The sequence below is a fragment of the Toxorhynchites rutilus genome, chromosome 2 (assembly GCF_029784135.1).
Source record: "Toxorhynchites rutilus septentrionalis strain SRP chromosome 2, ASM2978413v1, whole genome shotgun sequence".
NCBI lineage: Eukaryota > Metazoa > Arthropoda > Insecta > Diptera > Culicidae > Toxorhynchites > Toxorhynchites rutilus.
This window is the reverse complement of record NC_073745.1, coordinates 9,325,813-9,343,458: the sequence shown is the minus strand read 5'-3', so window position 1 is coordinate 9,343,458 and position 17,646 is coordinate 9,325,813. Positions and strand designations below refer to the sequence as shown.

General features: G+C 36.5%; 1 protein-coding gene across 4 annotated transcripts in view; it reads left to right on the top strand.

The window, feature by feature from the left end:
• LOC129771634 (teneurin-m) overlaps nucleotides 1-17,646 on the top strand; it is a 332,131-nt gene that overhangs the window by 7,252 nt on the left and 307,233 nt on the right. Inside the window, exon 2 of one of the 4 annotated variants that reach the window (XM_055775488.1) lies at nucleotides 9,891-10,656. The exons of the other annotated variants lie outside the window; for them this stretch is intronic. Coding sequence (XP_055631463.1) covers nucleotides 10,575-10,656 — 82 coding nt within the window. The 5' untranslated portion in view covers nucleotides 9,891-10,574. The remainder of the gene's footprint in view (nucleotides 1-9,890; nucleotides 10,657-17,646) is intronic. 4 annotated transcript variants of the gene reach the window in all.

Genomic DNA, 17,646 nt, shown 5'->3' with positions numbered 1-17,646 from the left:
TAATTCATAAAGTTCCAGTGAAATCAATCTTCAATTAGCCCTATTGTTCAGTTTTTTTTTATTTCATAGTGTTCCAATGAAATAAATATTCCCCTTTTGATTGGAAATTTTGTATGAATTTGATAAGCAGTTCTGGATACTTAAAAAATTGAAAAAGAAATTGTAGTTTGGCAAAAAAAAATTTTGAATTTTACCGCAATTCACACCAAGATGTAGCTGATGTAACTGTGCCTCCTAAAGCATCCGAAAGCTTTCATTTATTTGAATATTAACTCCTTAACCTTCTACTAGAGTGCGGACCAACTTGTATACGTCTCTACGAGCAATGATCGATGTTTTAGATTAGGGTTTGGCGGTTTCTCTCATCTCATTCTTTTTCATTTCTATTTTGATCACCGGTAAAATTCAATAAAATTTCTGGAATTTTATAACTTCAGAACATTTTTGTGTCTACTATTCAACACCATCTAATGCATGCAAATTTTTCCAAATATCCTCAAAGCCTATTTTTCGTCATTTGGTTGTTCATCTAACGTATTCAACTGCTGGTCATTCTGTTCCCGATTTCACACTAGAGATGATGATGGCTTAGAACTAGTGAGTGTTCTCCGAATTAAAAATGGTTCATCCATATAGAAGCGCTTCAAAAGCAATACAAATTTTGTCACAAATGAACATTGAAAGGTAGGACATCATTCCACCCATTTCCGTCTTGATAATCTATAACAATCACTTATTTAGCAAGCAAAAACGTAATTAGAAAATGCACTAAAATGTATGATTCGTCTGGGATAGGTTCTAAATATAGAAAGGGCCTTTCAAAAGGAGGAAACGATTATTTTTCTCTAATACAGGGTGGGCCATTTAAAGTGGAAGCATCTGGCAACTCCATAACTTTTGACAGAGATGTCAGATTAACAAATGTCATACCGCGTTGGAAGCGTCATTTCAGTACAATTTTAACTAGGGAACAATACACACCTAAACAACGCGCTGAAATTGTTCAGCTGTACATTCAAAATAACTTCTCAATTGTGTTAACTAAACGTGCGTGGAAAAATAAAAATAAAGTTAAAACATCGCCTGGAGACAACACTATACGTCGATTATATGCCAAATTTATATCGTCTGGTAGTGTTGGTAATGCCAGTCATCTGTCCAGACAACGACCAAGACGTTTCGACGAGAATATTGATGCCGTTCGAAAACGAAAATGGAGCAACGGTAACCGTGAATGGGGAGCGTTATCGGACAATGATAACCGATTTTTTATTGCCATTTGTTCGTGAAAATGAATTGGACAATTACTGGTTCCAACAGGACGGCGCTACATGCCATACAGCGGCTGCCATGACCAAATTATTGCGCGAAATGTTTCCCGGAAGATTAATATCGAAAAACGGCGATTATGACTGGCCACCGAGATCACCTGATTTGACGCCTCCTGACTTTTTTTTATGGGGATATTTAAAATCCAAGGTATACACTGGTAAACCAAGGACCCTGGCTGCGCTGAAAGACAATATCCGACAAGAAATTGCTGCCATATCGGCCGAAACATTGGGCAAAGTGATGGAAAATGCCGAAAAAAGGGCACATTTTGCGGTCAAGGCCAGAGGCGGTCATTTACGAGATATCATAATCAAAAAGTAGTTAAAACAAATCTCCTTGGACCAAAATAAATGAATTTCAAAAAAAAAATTTAAAATTCCACTTCTTTACTTTGCTATTGCAAAAACAGATCCTTCCACTTTAAATGGCCCACCCTGTAGCTTGTTTTACCTCGCTCACTGCTAAATTATTATCGAACTGTTCAAAGGTTGAGGTAAATGAGAGCGTTTGCAAATTTAAAGTCGCAAACTGTCAATCCTGATGAGGCTTCCAATGAAGTTTGAAGGAATTTTGCTTCAATATTCTCCGTAAAATGTTCTCGTTAATTCAAATACAACAAAGTAATTCGAAAATGCATTACGAAAACAGCAATCGAAACATCAATAAATGAATTAGTGGAGGCGAACTGTCGTAGTGGGAACAGCCATTACTCTCACGGTAAAGGTCAGGAGTTCACTTCCCACTCCAGAAATTCTTCCAAAAATGGAAATAAAATTGACAAACCAGCCAAAAGTGTTGAAAGTCACCATAATACAGCAAAAAAAAAGAATCACTCATTCTTGTCTCGTCAACTTTTTGCAGTTCGTCCACAGCGAAACCCAAATAAATGCAACATGGAAAAAATTTCCTTTGAATGTGTTTTTTCACTCCTCAAACGAATAGGATCAACAGAGGATATTGATGCAGAAAATTTCCTGTCGCTGTTTTTCTGAAAAATCAATTCGACTGCAATGCAGCTATAATCAAAACGGGAAACATGTTTGAATTTGATTAGTCAAGCTAAAAATTTTCCCGACAGCCAACAGTTTCGAATTGCACATTGAAATTCAAGCTTCGCTCGTGCACCGATATATGACGCTGTGACGCACAAATCCTAGTCAACGACGACGGATTATTAGCTGATAAGAAGTAAGAAAGAAGGAAGCGAAAGCCACACACTGTGCGAGCAACATCAGAATGTAAACAAAAACCGGACGATCGATAAACGGTTCCCAAAATGTAAATGTTTACCTAGCCAAGAAACTCATCCCTCCCACAGACAATTAGGTTTCGATCTGTTCTTCTGTTTAAAGCAGATAAAAATAGATTCTGTCCCTGTCTCTTTCTTTCCATCTTTATCTCTCTCTTCCTCTGTGTTCGGTGCTTTTCCTTGCACCCTCGAACATCATGACAAACAAAACTGAAGAGGATGATGGGTGATGGAATATGAATGTGAGCCCAGAACATTGTTTGCAGTTCGATAAGGGAGCTTCTGATACAATCGAATTGTTTGCTGCATTTTTCGGACTATTCATTTTCTGTTATCGCTGGAAAAATACCGATAATTATAAGATTAACGAGCATTGGATTTTGTTTGCAAAGCTAAAGCATAAGCTGGGTTTCCGAGGGTTTCCGTATGGAGTCGGGTAGCATAGAATGAGTCAAAAAGTTGCAACTAATCAGTATTCGATGGTATTAATTCTCGACAAATTGGAAATACTGGTCTTGAAAAAATACAAAAACTTAATAAAATGTGAAAATAATAAAAATATTAGGATAGACGCTTGAATTAGAATTAACCCCTTATTCCTGAAGATCATCAACACCATCATCAGCAATTTAAGTAAACAATAAATCCCAATTAAAATTAATCCATTTTAAGGAGCCGTTTTGATGAATGAAACCCCAGATGAAATCTTGCTTTATGATCCTGAAAAGTTTTTTTTAAAACTTTTCCTTTGTACTATGTGTATACAAAATAATTACTGTGGAATTTTAAATGTGAATATTGTGTTTAAAAAGATAGTTGAACATTCCAGTATCTTACCATTCGTTTATTCCATTTCTTCCGACGAAGTTATGTCGAGCAATTCTGCGCCAAAATAACCGAACGCTGCCGCGGTTCTCTCCTATTTTTCATTAAACTTTGTGCCGTTTTGTCTTGAATTCAGTACACTTTATTTTCAAATGTAAATTTACTAAACTTCAATGTCATAAATAATTGAATAATGAAAACCCTGACGTTCTTTGGGGTATACGCTACATTTTAACATCATTTACAGGTATCGATACAGTCTATGATTTATAATACCAAGCATTTGTAAAAAACTGACTGTCTAAAACAATGATAAAATGTGTGCGTTAGCAAATTCCGTAAATAACAAGCATCGTGAATTTTCCATTTTTTCTAGTTGTTTTAACAATTTTGTTTGCTGTTATCATATATAGTGCTAGAAAAGATAAGAATCTACTATTAATGGATGAACAATGTTTTTAATGTTTATTATCATATGGTCAATTATAATTGCCACTTTTTTTTATAATGACAATAATTTTTAAAAATAATTGACCTTTTTAATAAATTGTTACTATGAATCCAGCGATTCAAAAATATGGTGTACGAAAAAGTTTATTAAAGATCAATGAACTTTGTACAAAAAAAAAAACACATTGAAAATAATGTTAAGAAAACTTGCTAAAAATTGAATTTATTATTGGAAGCTTTTATATTCAGAAACATAAACCGGGAAGCTTAGACATTGTTTTATATATGTTTATCAGAATGTCGTTTTATTCTGGTTAAGGAAAGCGGTGCCGTGTCGGACTCACGAAAATGAAGATCATGATTCAGGAAATGTTGATACTTTGCAAAATTTTTACATTCTAAGGAAAGTAGTGTAAAATATCGGACCCACATGCAATTCTACATAAACAAAAACAACATATAAAATACTTTATTTAAGAAATAGATGTTCTCAAAATAGAACCAATTTTATATTTATATAATAAAATTCAAGTTTGGGAAATTTGCATACAGTTTCGGAATCTTAGTCGCAATATCCAGCAGCAGTATGTATGTCCTCTTATGTTTTTTGGATAATTGGGCGTGCACGCATAAGAGATTAATCTTGCAGTGCCACTTGCAACTTAAAATGCTATCAATACGCGAAGGCCTTTTTGATGTGATATTTGTTATTTTAATCGTTTTCAATGGTACTTGTTAGAGATTCCCACGATCGATATTGCGCCCGGATTGTATGTTAGAGTGCCAAGTTCAGAGATACACATTTACGTATGTGTTGGAAATACATTCTCAAAAAACAAACTCATGTCTGGGCGGTAGTTCAACCCGAGTCTCCCAACACGATCTGCGTAATGAGCATAGTTATTCAGTTCTCACTGTTCAACTGTATTCCTTTTAATTCATTCAGATTGATTCGTTTTATTGAGGTGAAGTGAAATTCATACATTCTTTGCGCTTACTAGAACACAAATTTTCCTGCTTCGTAAATAGCTGCTATCGTTTTCTTCTAATTTGGAAAGCAGAAGCTTTCATTGCCGTTTGAAACTACTCGAAAGGGCTTTATTCAGTAACATTGTAAAAAGTCGCATTTTGCACCCGAAAAACCGCTGTCTGAAGAATACGTGTTAATAATATTTTTCTTTTGTTTGATTCTGCGCGTTAGTACAAGCTCTGCACTAAGCTTGCTTTAGGCATATTCTGAGAATGCAGTCTGAAGCGATATAAAAATTAAAAATTAAGGCCGTTTAACGCCGTAGCAGAAAGAAGAAACTGAGATTTCGAGCGAGAGTCTTGAGCTATAGAGTTTTCTTAAGTTCATTCGACTTGGCCTTGCGAAAGGCCATTTGGAAAGCCTCGCTCGCGCTGCTATCTGGCCGCTAGGTGGAAACACTGTTTTTTTCGTGTAACTTGTGCCAGGAAAATAGAAATGTGCTGCTTCTGAGGTCGTTGTTGTTTTTGACGTTCCTGCTTTACTACCGCTCCTGTAGCTGGTATTGGATTTAATTACTCTATTTCTTTTCTGGTCCATCTTCTTTTCGGTTGATGGTGTAGGCTAGTTCACGGCTAGGAAATGAGTGTATCAGGTTTGATGCGTCATCAGGATTATATGTGAAAAAAGAAATTATATACCGTTGATTATGCAGAGTAGTCCAAATTGGTATCAATCTAGAACTCGTTCAACGATTAATTTTATCAGTTCTGTTCGATTTCTCTGTCATATATCCTCAAACTGGTGAATAAAACAAACCAGCTCTTTCAAGATAAGCCTTTGAAATTTTAAGCTCTACATTCTTGCATTTAATAACATTTTTGAACGGTTGTTTTTAAATGTAGTTTTTTAATGGTATGATTAATATACCGTTCCATATGTATCAAGTATTAAAAATCGCAATTCACATCATAAAAAATTAAGAAACGTCTAATTCATAAATATCCAGACAAATCCATACTTTTTATTCACCCGCATCCAGACTTTATTGAAAAACACCTGGCAACCCTGGGGGTGTCTATTTCTATACATACTGGCTGACAGGAGAATCATACGATGCAATGTTTCGTTTTGTTTCTTCTCTGTTATGTGTTTTTTTTTTTTTGCAAAAAATATATGTTTTATGTGTGATGTCGGCACCAGTAAAGACTATTGTCTGCTCGCTAGCTGGTGCAAAACTGTGGTGAAGCTTAGTAGAGTATGTCCAATATGCATATTCTGGTTTCTTTTTCCTATTTTTCTTGTTTCGAGTAGTATGCACGGTGGAGGGATTGTTTTCGCAATGGTATTGATGTATTCAAGTTGTGTTTCACTATTATTCTAGTCGCTCCTTTTAGTTTGTATAATTTGAAGAGCACAAATTGGGCCAACAAAGACATGAAATGTAACGCATTTAGATAATGCTTGATATTTTATAATTATTGTTTCAAAAAATGTATAATTATCTCATATTACTGTTAGAAGCGTTCGAAATCTATTCTAGTATTCCACAACTAGTAGCATCAAAATGGTGTACAACACGCTAAATGTTTTCCAAAATCGCACAAGTAAGTGACTTTCGATGTAACGGAAATAAGATATGTATGGACTGTTTGAAAAAGTTACATGAATAAGACAGGATTTTACAGTTGTTTAAAAATTATATTACTTGTTCCATCGGTTCAAAAATCAGTATCAAACTGAGTGTTCTGTTTTGAATTCGGCTATTTTCAATTTTCATTTTCAATCGATGGAGCAGTGTTCTGGTTTGTTCTGTATCCCTAATTAGGAGCAGAACGGTCGTAAAGATGTAATAGATGACTCACAAGTTTGTGTGTATTTAAGATACTCACAACACAATCATTGGATTGCTAATCGCCTGTTATTCGCGAAATCTTGAGAAAAATACCATTTGAAAATTTTAAAAACACTTCAGATCTCACACAGCAGCTGTTGTGAAATTCAAGTTTCAATTTGTGTCCTGCTACACGCGTCCACGATGTTTTTATCTCCGGACTGAAATAAAAATACCGCACGGGATTCCGTTCTCGGTCCCACAAAAAGGCTTACTTGCTCCCTCTAAATACGGTCATACAAACCGTTTACTCGTCAATTTTCCTCGTCCTTATCGTAACGAAACGGAACAAACGGAAAAAAACGACATAATTCCCCAAACATAGCCAAGATTCGAACGAACGAACATTTACCGTCCGTTACGTTGCGCGGGTTCCTTCGGGCGGACTCAAAGCAGGGATTAAATATTCCCTTCCCGACGTGTCCGACGAGGTGGTGGCCATGTTGTAGCGCACCCGTCCCTGCCGACAAACAATAAATGACAAATTCCACGAACAATTGTCCGAATTAATTATTAACGGCAGAACCCGAACCGAACCCGGGAATCGGCTTCCAGTTGCGCTTCGCTTTCCGTCGCTTTCCGTCGCCTTCCTTTGCTCTTGTTTTTTTCTCCAAACTTCTTCCGAGAAAAGTGTCCATCCAGCAGCGACAGCAACCGGAAAATCCATTTTTTTTGTTTTGACTTTTCCGTGTTATTTTTTTTTCATGTGCAAAGTTTTGTCCCGATTTTGAGCAAGCAGAAAGATGCGATGGCCAGCAGTCAGGCAGTCAGTCAGCAAGTCAACAAACCAGCGCGACAAATGGCAAATAAAGACAGGGCCAAACTCGAAACTATTTCGACCGGAGCAAAAGACCCCCACGAATAGACTGAAACACGCAGTGAAGTTAACAACAGGAAAATTCTTTCCTAAAGAGTTTAAGTTTTCCCGATGGTTTCCCCATTCTGGTGTTTCTTTTTTTTTTTTTTGCTTCCAGAACAGACAAGCGCCCGAAGAAATATGTGGTTAGCCCCAGGAAACTTGCCTCTCCGGGTCACCTCGGAACGGTGAATACCTCGGGATACCGTGGACAGCGGAAGAGTGCGCGCGTCCTGGTTGGCGAAAAGTTTGACTGATAATGACTGTGCTCCGGAGAGATGCCGAAGTTTGTGGGGAAAGTTTTTTTTTAGCTTCTATTTTTGTTATTTATTCGCCACTGCTGACTGACTGACTGCTGATTCCTTAGCAAAGGTATTTTTTTTCTGAAGGGTTGTGTACACAGTGCCAATCAGAGCTACCGACGAGTGCGGCGATGAACAAAACACCAATCACAGACACAGGGAAAGGAAAGGGGACAATCGATGGTGGGCACGAGGGTGGGATGCTGGCTGTGGGCTGTATTAACGAGGAAGATAAATAAACATTGACATCATCATCGATAGCGGATGAAAATATCATGTTTTGAAAAGTCGGGTCCGGATCAATAATGCAAATAGTGCGACAAAAGTGAATGGGAGAGTAACAATAAATAATAGGAAAACCAAAATCAGGGGGATAACAGCAAAGTAAATACGATGATTTATTTGCACGGGGACGAGAGCTCAACGGAGCTAGGGCGATCCTAATGAAGCACAGCTTTCAGCACTGACAGGAGACGAGAACGCTGACAATAGCAAATAGAAGCCATTTTTTTTTGCTTTGCGAATCCAAGATTTTCGTTCCCCGGTCGAAATGCAACAATCGTCGGAATAAATTCCAACAGACCGCACCATAAATAAACATACTCTTGACTGCGCGAGACTTTATCACACAAGCTCGCATCCCAATTCGGAAGCTTATCGTGCCCAAATAAGGACACACCAAGACCCAACCGCACAATGCAATAATTTCGTCCGAATGTGCACCACCGCTGCAAGCGAATGCATTTCGATTTGAGCTCTTCTTCCAGAAGCAGCAGCAGCAGCAGCGGAACCAGCAAGGAGAGAAAGAGAAAAAGGAAACCGTGACACACGCGAGCAAAAGCAAAACAGTAAATCGATAAATAAACCTCCCCGCCGAAAAGGAACGAGGAGCAAGCAAGCAAAAAAAAAACTGGGCCAACTCGAGCAGAGTCGCAATTTTCAGCGATGTCTATTTATACACAGGTGGCGACATCTATTCGTGAGAAAAGTTTCCACCGAGGTGGTGTATTATCCTTTTTCGCCCCGTTCGCCCAGTTCTGCTTCGTGCATGCTCGAAAATCCTCACGCACACCACCGAAGCGCAGCCTTTTTCGCCATGCCATCCCCGAAAATTGGTTTTTGTGTGTATTATGATGTTGGCACCTATACAGGCGAAGGTCGGGACGATTCCCCGCAGGCAGGAAAAGGATACACATGAATAAGTCGAAGATTTGTGGAAGAGGACGTTTTATTTTCTTCTTTTATCGTCATTCTAAGCTGTTCTGTTTGTATTTTTGTCCTAGCAAGAGGGATACAACGGTTTTTTTTCGGGAGTTTCTCATCGAAACGGGACAAAGAGTTGCTCGAAAATTTATGAAGCGGTTTGTGAACTGTCCACGATAATTACCCCCGGGGAAAAGAAAAAGGAAACCCGAAGAAAGCAGGAGCAGCACAAGGAAGTATTTCTCCCTGTTGTACTAAATTGATTGAAAATCGATACCGATTAGAACCGTTCGTCTCGTTCGTGCTCATGCAGCCGCTCGTGCTTTTCGCTGCGGTCGTCCCCAACGCTGGTGGTCAGCGCCGTGGACAGTTTCGTCCCGGATTCGGCAGGATTTGTTGAATCTCCTCTATATACATAAATATCGATTCATTCTTCGAGAGATGCGACCAAAACAACAAAACTCTCAGGTAGGCTCAGGTGTGGGCACAGATAAACAACCTTCGTCGAATCATGCGGCACAGGACACAGAAGGAGGCGAGTCGTAAAAAGCTGGAAAGTGTACCTGGATCCCGGCGCTTATGGAACCACATTCCATGCTGGGTGTGAGTCATTGTCTTGGACGGATGACAAATTCTAAGAATGCCGAGAGCAGAGGGTTCTCAATAACGAGCTACTAACAAGCACGCACACACACACACACACACACTTTGTTTAATGTTTTGTTTTTGTTTTTATTAATTTTTGGTTTATTTTCTTTTTTTCGTTTCATATGATTTCTCCCTCTCGCCCCCGGTTTACTTCATCGAACTAGTCGAAGTTTGACGTCTGAGCAACAGCAACAGCTACGGGGGGTTCGGTGCAGCAGGCTGTCAGGAGCAGGCAAGCAAACATAATAAAACAAAACAAAAATCGCGAAACACAAAAGGTGATGATTACCACCGTCCAGTTTGTTTTCCACTATCGGTGACAAATATGCGAATAGTATGTAAATTTATGAAAAATTAATAAGGTTTTTGTGAGTTGGTGTTTATTTCCGTGCGAATGTTTTCTGTTGTGTGACCCGCGATTCATTCCGGCGCGTGTGCGAAATTTAATTTAAAATTTTTATCCCGGTCCTCTTTTGTTTTTTGCACTCTCCTTGCCCCGTGCAGTGAAAAATAATGTCATAGCTAACCGTGCCGGCGGTGATTCGTTTCGGCAATTGAATTTAAACAACCCAACCAAACCCAGGAAATTCGAGGAGTGCGAGGAAAATTGGGCGAAAACGCCGCCGCGTTCGTTGGAACAAATTTGGTCAAGTGAATCGGTAGAGAGCGCAGCGAGTTTGCGATAGCACAGAAATCTCCCCCGGCAGAAAAACGGGCGCTGCAGTAAATTAAACCGAGAGAAAAAAAAAAGTGTTGTGAGCAAGGAGCGGAGCTTCGGAGCAAAAGGACCGGCGGAGAAAAGGAGGGAGCAAAAAAACACCCTAAATGTGTGTGGTGATGCAACGGAGATGAACTTGTTCGAGTTTAATGCAACCATGGAATGCCGAGATAATGGAATACTTCGGGGAGCCGTGAAAAACAACGCAAGAGGTTATTATTTATTAGTTTCATTTTTCGTCTCTTTTCAATTGTTTTTTTCTTCTTATTATTATTCTTATTTTATTTCATTTTTCGTTTGAGCGGCTTTTCTGCATATCTTTTTTTAGGTATAATTTAGGGTCATTTTTTCACGCTAGATGTCATTTCCGATTAGTTACAGGATCCGGGCATATCATCTGTTTGGTTCTGCTAATTTGAAACATGTTTCCAGCATGGTCGAAGTATTGATTGCACATAAAAAACGCTGCACACATTTTGACTTTCGAAGCGAAGCAAATGAATTTATTTCTAATACCGTATGTGGCGCATTATTATCCTTTAGCTAATCCTTCAGCATTAGCAATTAACGACGATTTCTCGTAACTTATACTGATGTCGTTTCACCCCTACGACCCATTCATTTTAAACGTATTAATCAGCTTTCGATGGAATCCAGAAATTTTTGTTTGGTCGTTTTCCTGTCTGCTATAAAAAATATTTGTGTAAACACCAACAATTTATAAGGAAGTTGACTTATCGGTTAACTTAATTTATTAATTATTATTCATGTCCTGTCACTTGTGAAATATAGTTTTTGGGCTTTGAAAATTTCACTCTATTTCATCTCGCCAAATTGGCTATCTTTGTAAGTATCAACATTAATTTTCTGATTGTAACGATACCATTTACAGTAACACGAAAATCTGTGTCGAGTTTAAGCTTTCCATTATTACAATTTTGGTTTTTTCCGTAACTTCAGAACGAGAAAAGAGAAGCCGAATAATGATGTTTGTAACTTTCGGGGATTAATCACCCTGAAAAATAATATATTTCTCGCCTAACTTTTTGAAAGAATCTATCTGCTACGACTGGTTCCCCTTATCGATATTTATTTTCATTAATAACACTCATTTCTTTAATATATCATTAATAATACAGTGGTAAAAGCATTCCCTTATCTGTTCGATGATCTGATTTCTAGAAGGAAACATTGTTTATCAAACTACGTGGCAAATATAGCTCAAAATATGTCTGAAAGGCCTTGATTATAAAAAGATAAATTCCATAAAGAATTGAAAAAAAGTTGGATTGGTCAGCTGAACTACGACTGATAGTTGTTCCGAATGTTTAAGCTGAAGGTGGAAGCTAGCAATTGTAGTAGTATTGGTAAACCCACTTGTAAAAATGGGGTAATTGTGTTTGTGAGAGAAGAGCAAAGCACACGTAGATAGATCAATTCACTTATCAGACTGTGTGGCGCTTCATTGACACGAGTCTTTGAATACATTTGAAAAAAAAATAACAATTCAATACTAAAGTAAAATGTATGAACGATATATTCCGATGAACAATTGCAAATATATTTACATATAGAAGGTGCATTTGCATATGATGCAAAATTTTGATTATACGCGAGCGTAACATGAGCAAATTTATAGCACATGCGAATTGGGGCTCTTCTGGTATTAAAAAGTTCTTCCGCATAGTAACTCGATATTGATAATTCCTTAATATTTTCCTTCGTTGATCGTATTGTTTTCACATATTCACGTTGGAGAGCCATAACCCTTCTCTCCGTTGGCTGAGGCATTTTGATTGAATGTAATACTTTTCCGTTTATTGTTTTTGAAAGCATAGGCAGCCGTGGCAGTGTTCCGAGCTCTGCAATACAATTTTCTTACCCAATGTCAAAGTTGCTAAAACTTACATTATAGACCCATTAAACGTAAAAATAATAATTGTATTGATATCAACACAATTTTATTCTATTGATTTTCATGACATGGAACGCTATGACTCCGGAATAACATTTTATTGAGTGGTTTTTATAGCTGTTTTGATGATATTGTCTGGCATCAGTGTTGAAAAAATAACGATGCTTTCATCAATACAATCAAAACCATTGCCGAAGATTTAAAAATGAAAATTTAACTTTCAGAGCACTTGCTCGAGTTTTCCGACGTTTTTCACTATACAGTGCGACAGCAGATGAAAATTCAACATGTTGTAAGTAATCGATTAGAGTTTGGTTGATATTAATTGATAGGAAGTGTGCGAAAACGATCATTTTCTTCACACTGTTTCGCAAAATTATTGATTTTCCGGCGAGGGGTGAGGGAGGGAGATGAAAGAAATGAGCGCCATTGTGACAGCCATTTGTGGCTAGCTTCCACCTTCACCTTAAGTTAAAATTACCTCGTTTATGTTTCAAAACTCATCTTTCTCACTTTATCTTTCCACTATTCCCTAAATTTCATAAACTATTAATTATTAGTTTCTTAACCTGCATTCTTCTTTTATCAGATCACACTTTTGTTGCAATTAGACAGGTTTATTGCATAATTTTCATTTTAACTGATCAGCAAAAACTGGTCATATCAAATGAAATGTAGGATTTCTCCGCATCATATTGTTTCCTTTGAAATGTTACTCATATTGAAACACAGTGTATATGCTCTTCAAACAAGACATAGTTATTAAAAAGTTGATCTAATATATTATTATATTTCGTTCAGACAGAGTGGATCATGAGCCAGGGAGTGAAAAATTGTAAATATAAACTTTTCATGATCCATTCCAGATCCAACCATGATCTTTCATTGAGTGCAAGTACTCTTTTTCATAATCACACTAACCCGTTTGTCGTTGAAACATATTTTTTTAGCAAATCAAGAATTGTATTTGAAAATACATACTAATCGATTATTTTTGGTATGTAAAATAGATACTGCTTCAAGCTTTATTGTATAAGTTTAGTGGAGGAAATCCTGCTGGATATATGATATGATTTTATCATCCAAATGTTCAGTCATAGGGGAACGAGTCTCTAAAAAATATGTTTCTGTTCAGTCACAGTGGACCAAGTAAAATAGCCAGTCGTAAAAGTCTGATTGGCCTCGAAGAAGTTTTTTTTGTAATAATACCATTATGCGACCTTGCTAAAGAGTAACTAAGAGCTGTAGGAAAACAATTAGGGAGAATAATTGGACGCTACTAAATCTACACATTTTCAAACTTTGAGTTCGATTTATTCGAAATCATAATTACGAGTATGTTACTTAGTCCGATCTGACAGAATACTGACGATATAGACAGCGAGCAGTCAACAATATATGTTAAGGTTGAGAGTTGATTTGAGTATTTTCAAATTTATCTTTTGTTGGTTTGCCGTTGTGTCGTTCGAATCGATTGCGAATGTGAATTAGAGGCGAATGAACTGCAAAGCTTAAGTTTTTTGAAAAACATAGAAGAAGAAGACGAATACTGTAAATAAAATCAGTGTGCTCTATCCAGTGTTTGCACTTAATGGAAATAAAAGTAAGAAGCAGCACAATAAACTATGCGTTTGCTGCTTATTTTTCGGCTAATGTATGGATCGGTTGCGCCCATGTGTTATACTCTCATTGTGATGCCTTTTTTTATATTTTTCATACTTGTCCCAACTTTTATGATACCTCTTACATTGTTATAGATGAATTTCTTTCTATTTAAGGAAGGATACCAACCTGGAAGAATCGAAAATTTTGATTTTTTTTTTACATTTTAGTAGTTTTGCATATTTTATTTTTAGAATTTATTATTTTTAACATCTTATGACATAAAGTTATTTATTTGTAAATCTTTCACTTGACCATTTCATCATCATTTATTTCAGGATCTACACGACCGATTCGTCTGAATTTTATTTTCAGCGTGTAAAATAGTGTAACGGTTTTACGATAATTTGGTTTTTAGATTTTATACGAACATTTTAGGCTACGATTTAATCAACAGAAGTTGGGAAAAAAAATCAAATACACTTTATTTAGGATATTATTTTTATTTAAAAAAAACCGCACCGATACGCTCCAGAGAACACAAAATTGTTTCAAATAATTTATATATTCTATTTAATATATCAGCCATTCCATGACAAACCGATGAAGTGGTTTTCAGATTTCCCTCAAAATCGGTAATTTTGTTCTTTACCGCAAAACATTAGACCTGTATTTTTTTATTTTTTTATTAGAGTGCCCATTTTCATTCCAAAAATGACTTTTTTCAAATCATCTGTATCGGTTTTTTGAAAAATTCATTTTTAGATAAAAGGGGAAAAATGATTTTTCGAACCACCGGTTAGCTTTGAAAAATCATACCTCGAAAACGAACGAATATACGAACGATATATTTCATATCTCGAAAACGAGAAATAGCATCTCTGATATCGAGATATGTTATATAAAATATACTCACCTTTCAAGAAAAAATATAGAAAAATATGGCGCTCTCTAGTCCAAAACCATGAAAACTATAAAAAACGATCACAATCAATAATTACGAAAATAATTTTTTTTTTTTTAAGTTCAACATTCTTGGTTTCAATTTGATATGTCAATCATCTAAATTGGTTCAGTGGTTAAAAAGTGCTACTGACACTGATCATACTGACTCCAAGTATTATTATTTATAATCAGATTTTCGGACAGATTACAGTTTTCAGATTTCGGATCCGCCCGGAGGCGATCTGGCGTAGTGGTAACATCCATACCTCTCACGCAGAGATCACGAGTTCAATTCTCACTCCCGACATTCTTCCAAAAATGGAAGTAAAAGTGACGAACCAGCCGAAATGTGTTGAAAGTCACTATAATAAAGAAAAAAAAAAAAAAAAAAAAAAAAAAAAGATTTCGAATCCAAGGAGAGCAAGGAGATTCTAATTTATGTATTCTGATTCCAGATTTCGAATTCTGGATACTGCTCAGATACCGATATAGATAGTTTCAGGACAGAATAGACCAATACTGAATACAAATCTAAAAGCAATTTCTTTTTCAATCCAAATTTAGGTTTGAAAACTTCAGATTTCAGGGTGCGGATTCCAGGAGGAAGATGCATTACATATAGATTCCCGTTTCAAATTCTGATTTTCAATGTTTGATTCCAGATAATACTTACGGAGTTTCGGATAACAAATTTCAGATGGAGATAGTTGTTTTTAAATTCAGAATATCATTTTCGGCTGTATAGTTTCCTTGTTAAATATTCCATAATTCCATACACCAAAACAAACGTTCTTAGAATCTCACTCTTTCTCGAAATGAATTGAAATTGGACTGAATATCTTCCATCAATATAACTGTTTGGAAATTGGCTCGTATTCGAGTTGTGCGAGACTCTGGTTTTTTCAACAATTTTCAGAAAGCTGAGATGTTTCTGCAAACAATACCGGGATCTCAGGAAAACTTATTTTTTTCGTCCTTGAGATGTTCCCTAGTTTCATGCTGATTTCGCAAAATATACTCATTTTCGAAAGATTGTAACTTTCAAATTGTCCTACCGATTCTCGTTAAACTGCGTCCTAAATGCGTACCTTTACGCGAATCTTTAGAAAAAAAAAATTAGTTTTTATGATGTTTAAAGTGTCGAGACCAAATACACCCTTGCTTTTTATGTATGCTTTGGAGGACTGAGACTTTTCGGTTTCTGTGTTCAGATTCATGATTGCGGATTCTAGATACAGCTCTAGTTTCTTAATGACAGAGACTGATTGCAAATTGGAATTTTCAAAAGCAAACTCTACTTTCGGATTATAAGCATAATTTAAACATCCCAGGTTCCAGATTCCACTGAATCATGTTGAAGAGAAATTACATATAGATCACATGATCAAAATCTATAGTTTCTGGATTCAATTTTTAGTATTTTGAACTGCAAATCTCAGTATCTGGATTGTAGATTAGAGATTCAGAATTCATGTTTCTGATTCCGTGGATTCGATGTTCTCTATTCCGGATTGTCATATTTCAGATTCGGTTTCCGTGTTTGTAAACGCAAGTTTCTAATCATTCTCGAAAGTAATTGAATTGGATTGAATGTCTTCCGCCACTATATTGAAATTGGTTAGAGGAAGCTGGGCTGGAGTATCTAGATTTTTAAGCAACAAGAATTCCAGTTTAATTGAATGAAAATATGCCGTTTGTAGAAACACTTTATTTTCAATAACATTACACTGCATTAATACAATATTATTTCACATGCATTATATTTCTAACTCACATTACAGAATACGCAATGTGTTTTAAGGAGCATGGAGCTTCAAATTGGAATAAAACACAGAACAACGGCTTTATTCGAAAGAACATTTTTCGTCATTTTTATTCGAACATTATTTCCGGCATATTGCTATCCCGGGTGGCTCGGATAAAGTATAATAGGTGTCAATAATATTGACACCTATACGAATTTATTGCTCTGATAAACATCCAACTTTAATCATTTTATTGAATTTCTCGAATTGAATTATGTCTTCCGTAACAAATCTGCACAATTTGCTGGCGTTGTTTAACTGTCAGTATATTCCTGATGAAACTAAACATAAAACAAGTGACAGTTACTTGTCAACACAAGAACGCACATATCAAAAAGTGTTGCCAATTCAACCTCTGTTGCCAATCAGCCTCTAAGAAAGCATCCATAATAGGGCTCATCGATCCGAGTTTTTGTAAAAAATAATGTTACTATGCCTAATTGTGATAAAAAACAGTCTCATTCAAAATTAGACATACAATAGTGAAAACTATTATTTCTGGTAGCTATAATCTTATGCACATGCTTTGAATCAAATCGAAGAGAAAATGGAAACACGGGAATATTCAATATTCATCACACATTGATGTCAAGGTTAATGACATCATTGGCATCATCATGTGTGAGATAAAGCACTTCGTATACCACAACCCATTTCAGCGGTAAATTTAACCTCGATGAGAAGAGGGATCAGAGGGTCATTTGGATCCTCGAGTACCGATGTACATCGTGAATCGGTATATTCCTAGCCAATAATTGTGGGATTAATTGATCACCGCACGATACTTTGGCCCTGCGTGCTTGAGCTCGATGACTTTCCAAAAACAGTAATACATACCGCGTTGGGTCTTAGAACGAGAAATCGATATACTCGCCAACATTCATTTCCAATCGGTACTAACCATCGCCTACCAACAACGCGTTATCAGAACCGTT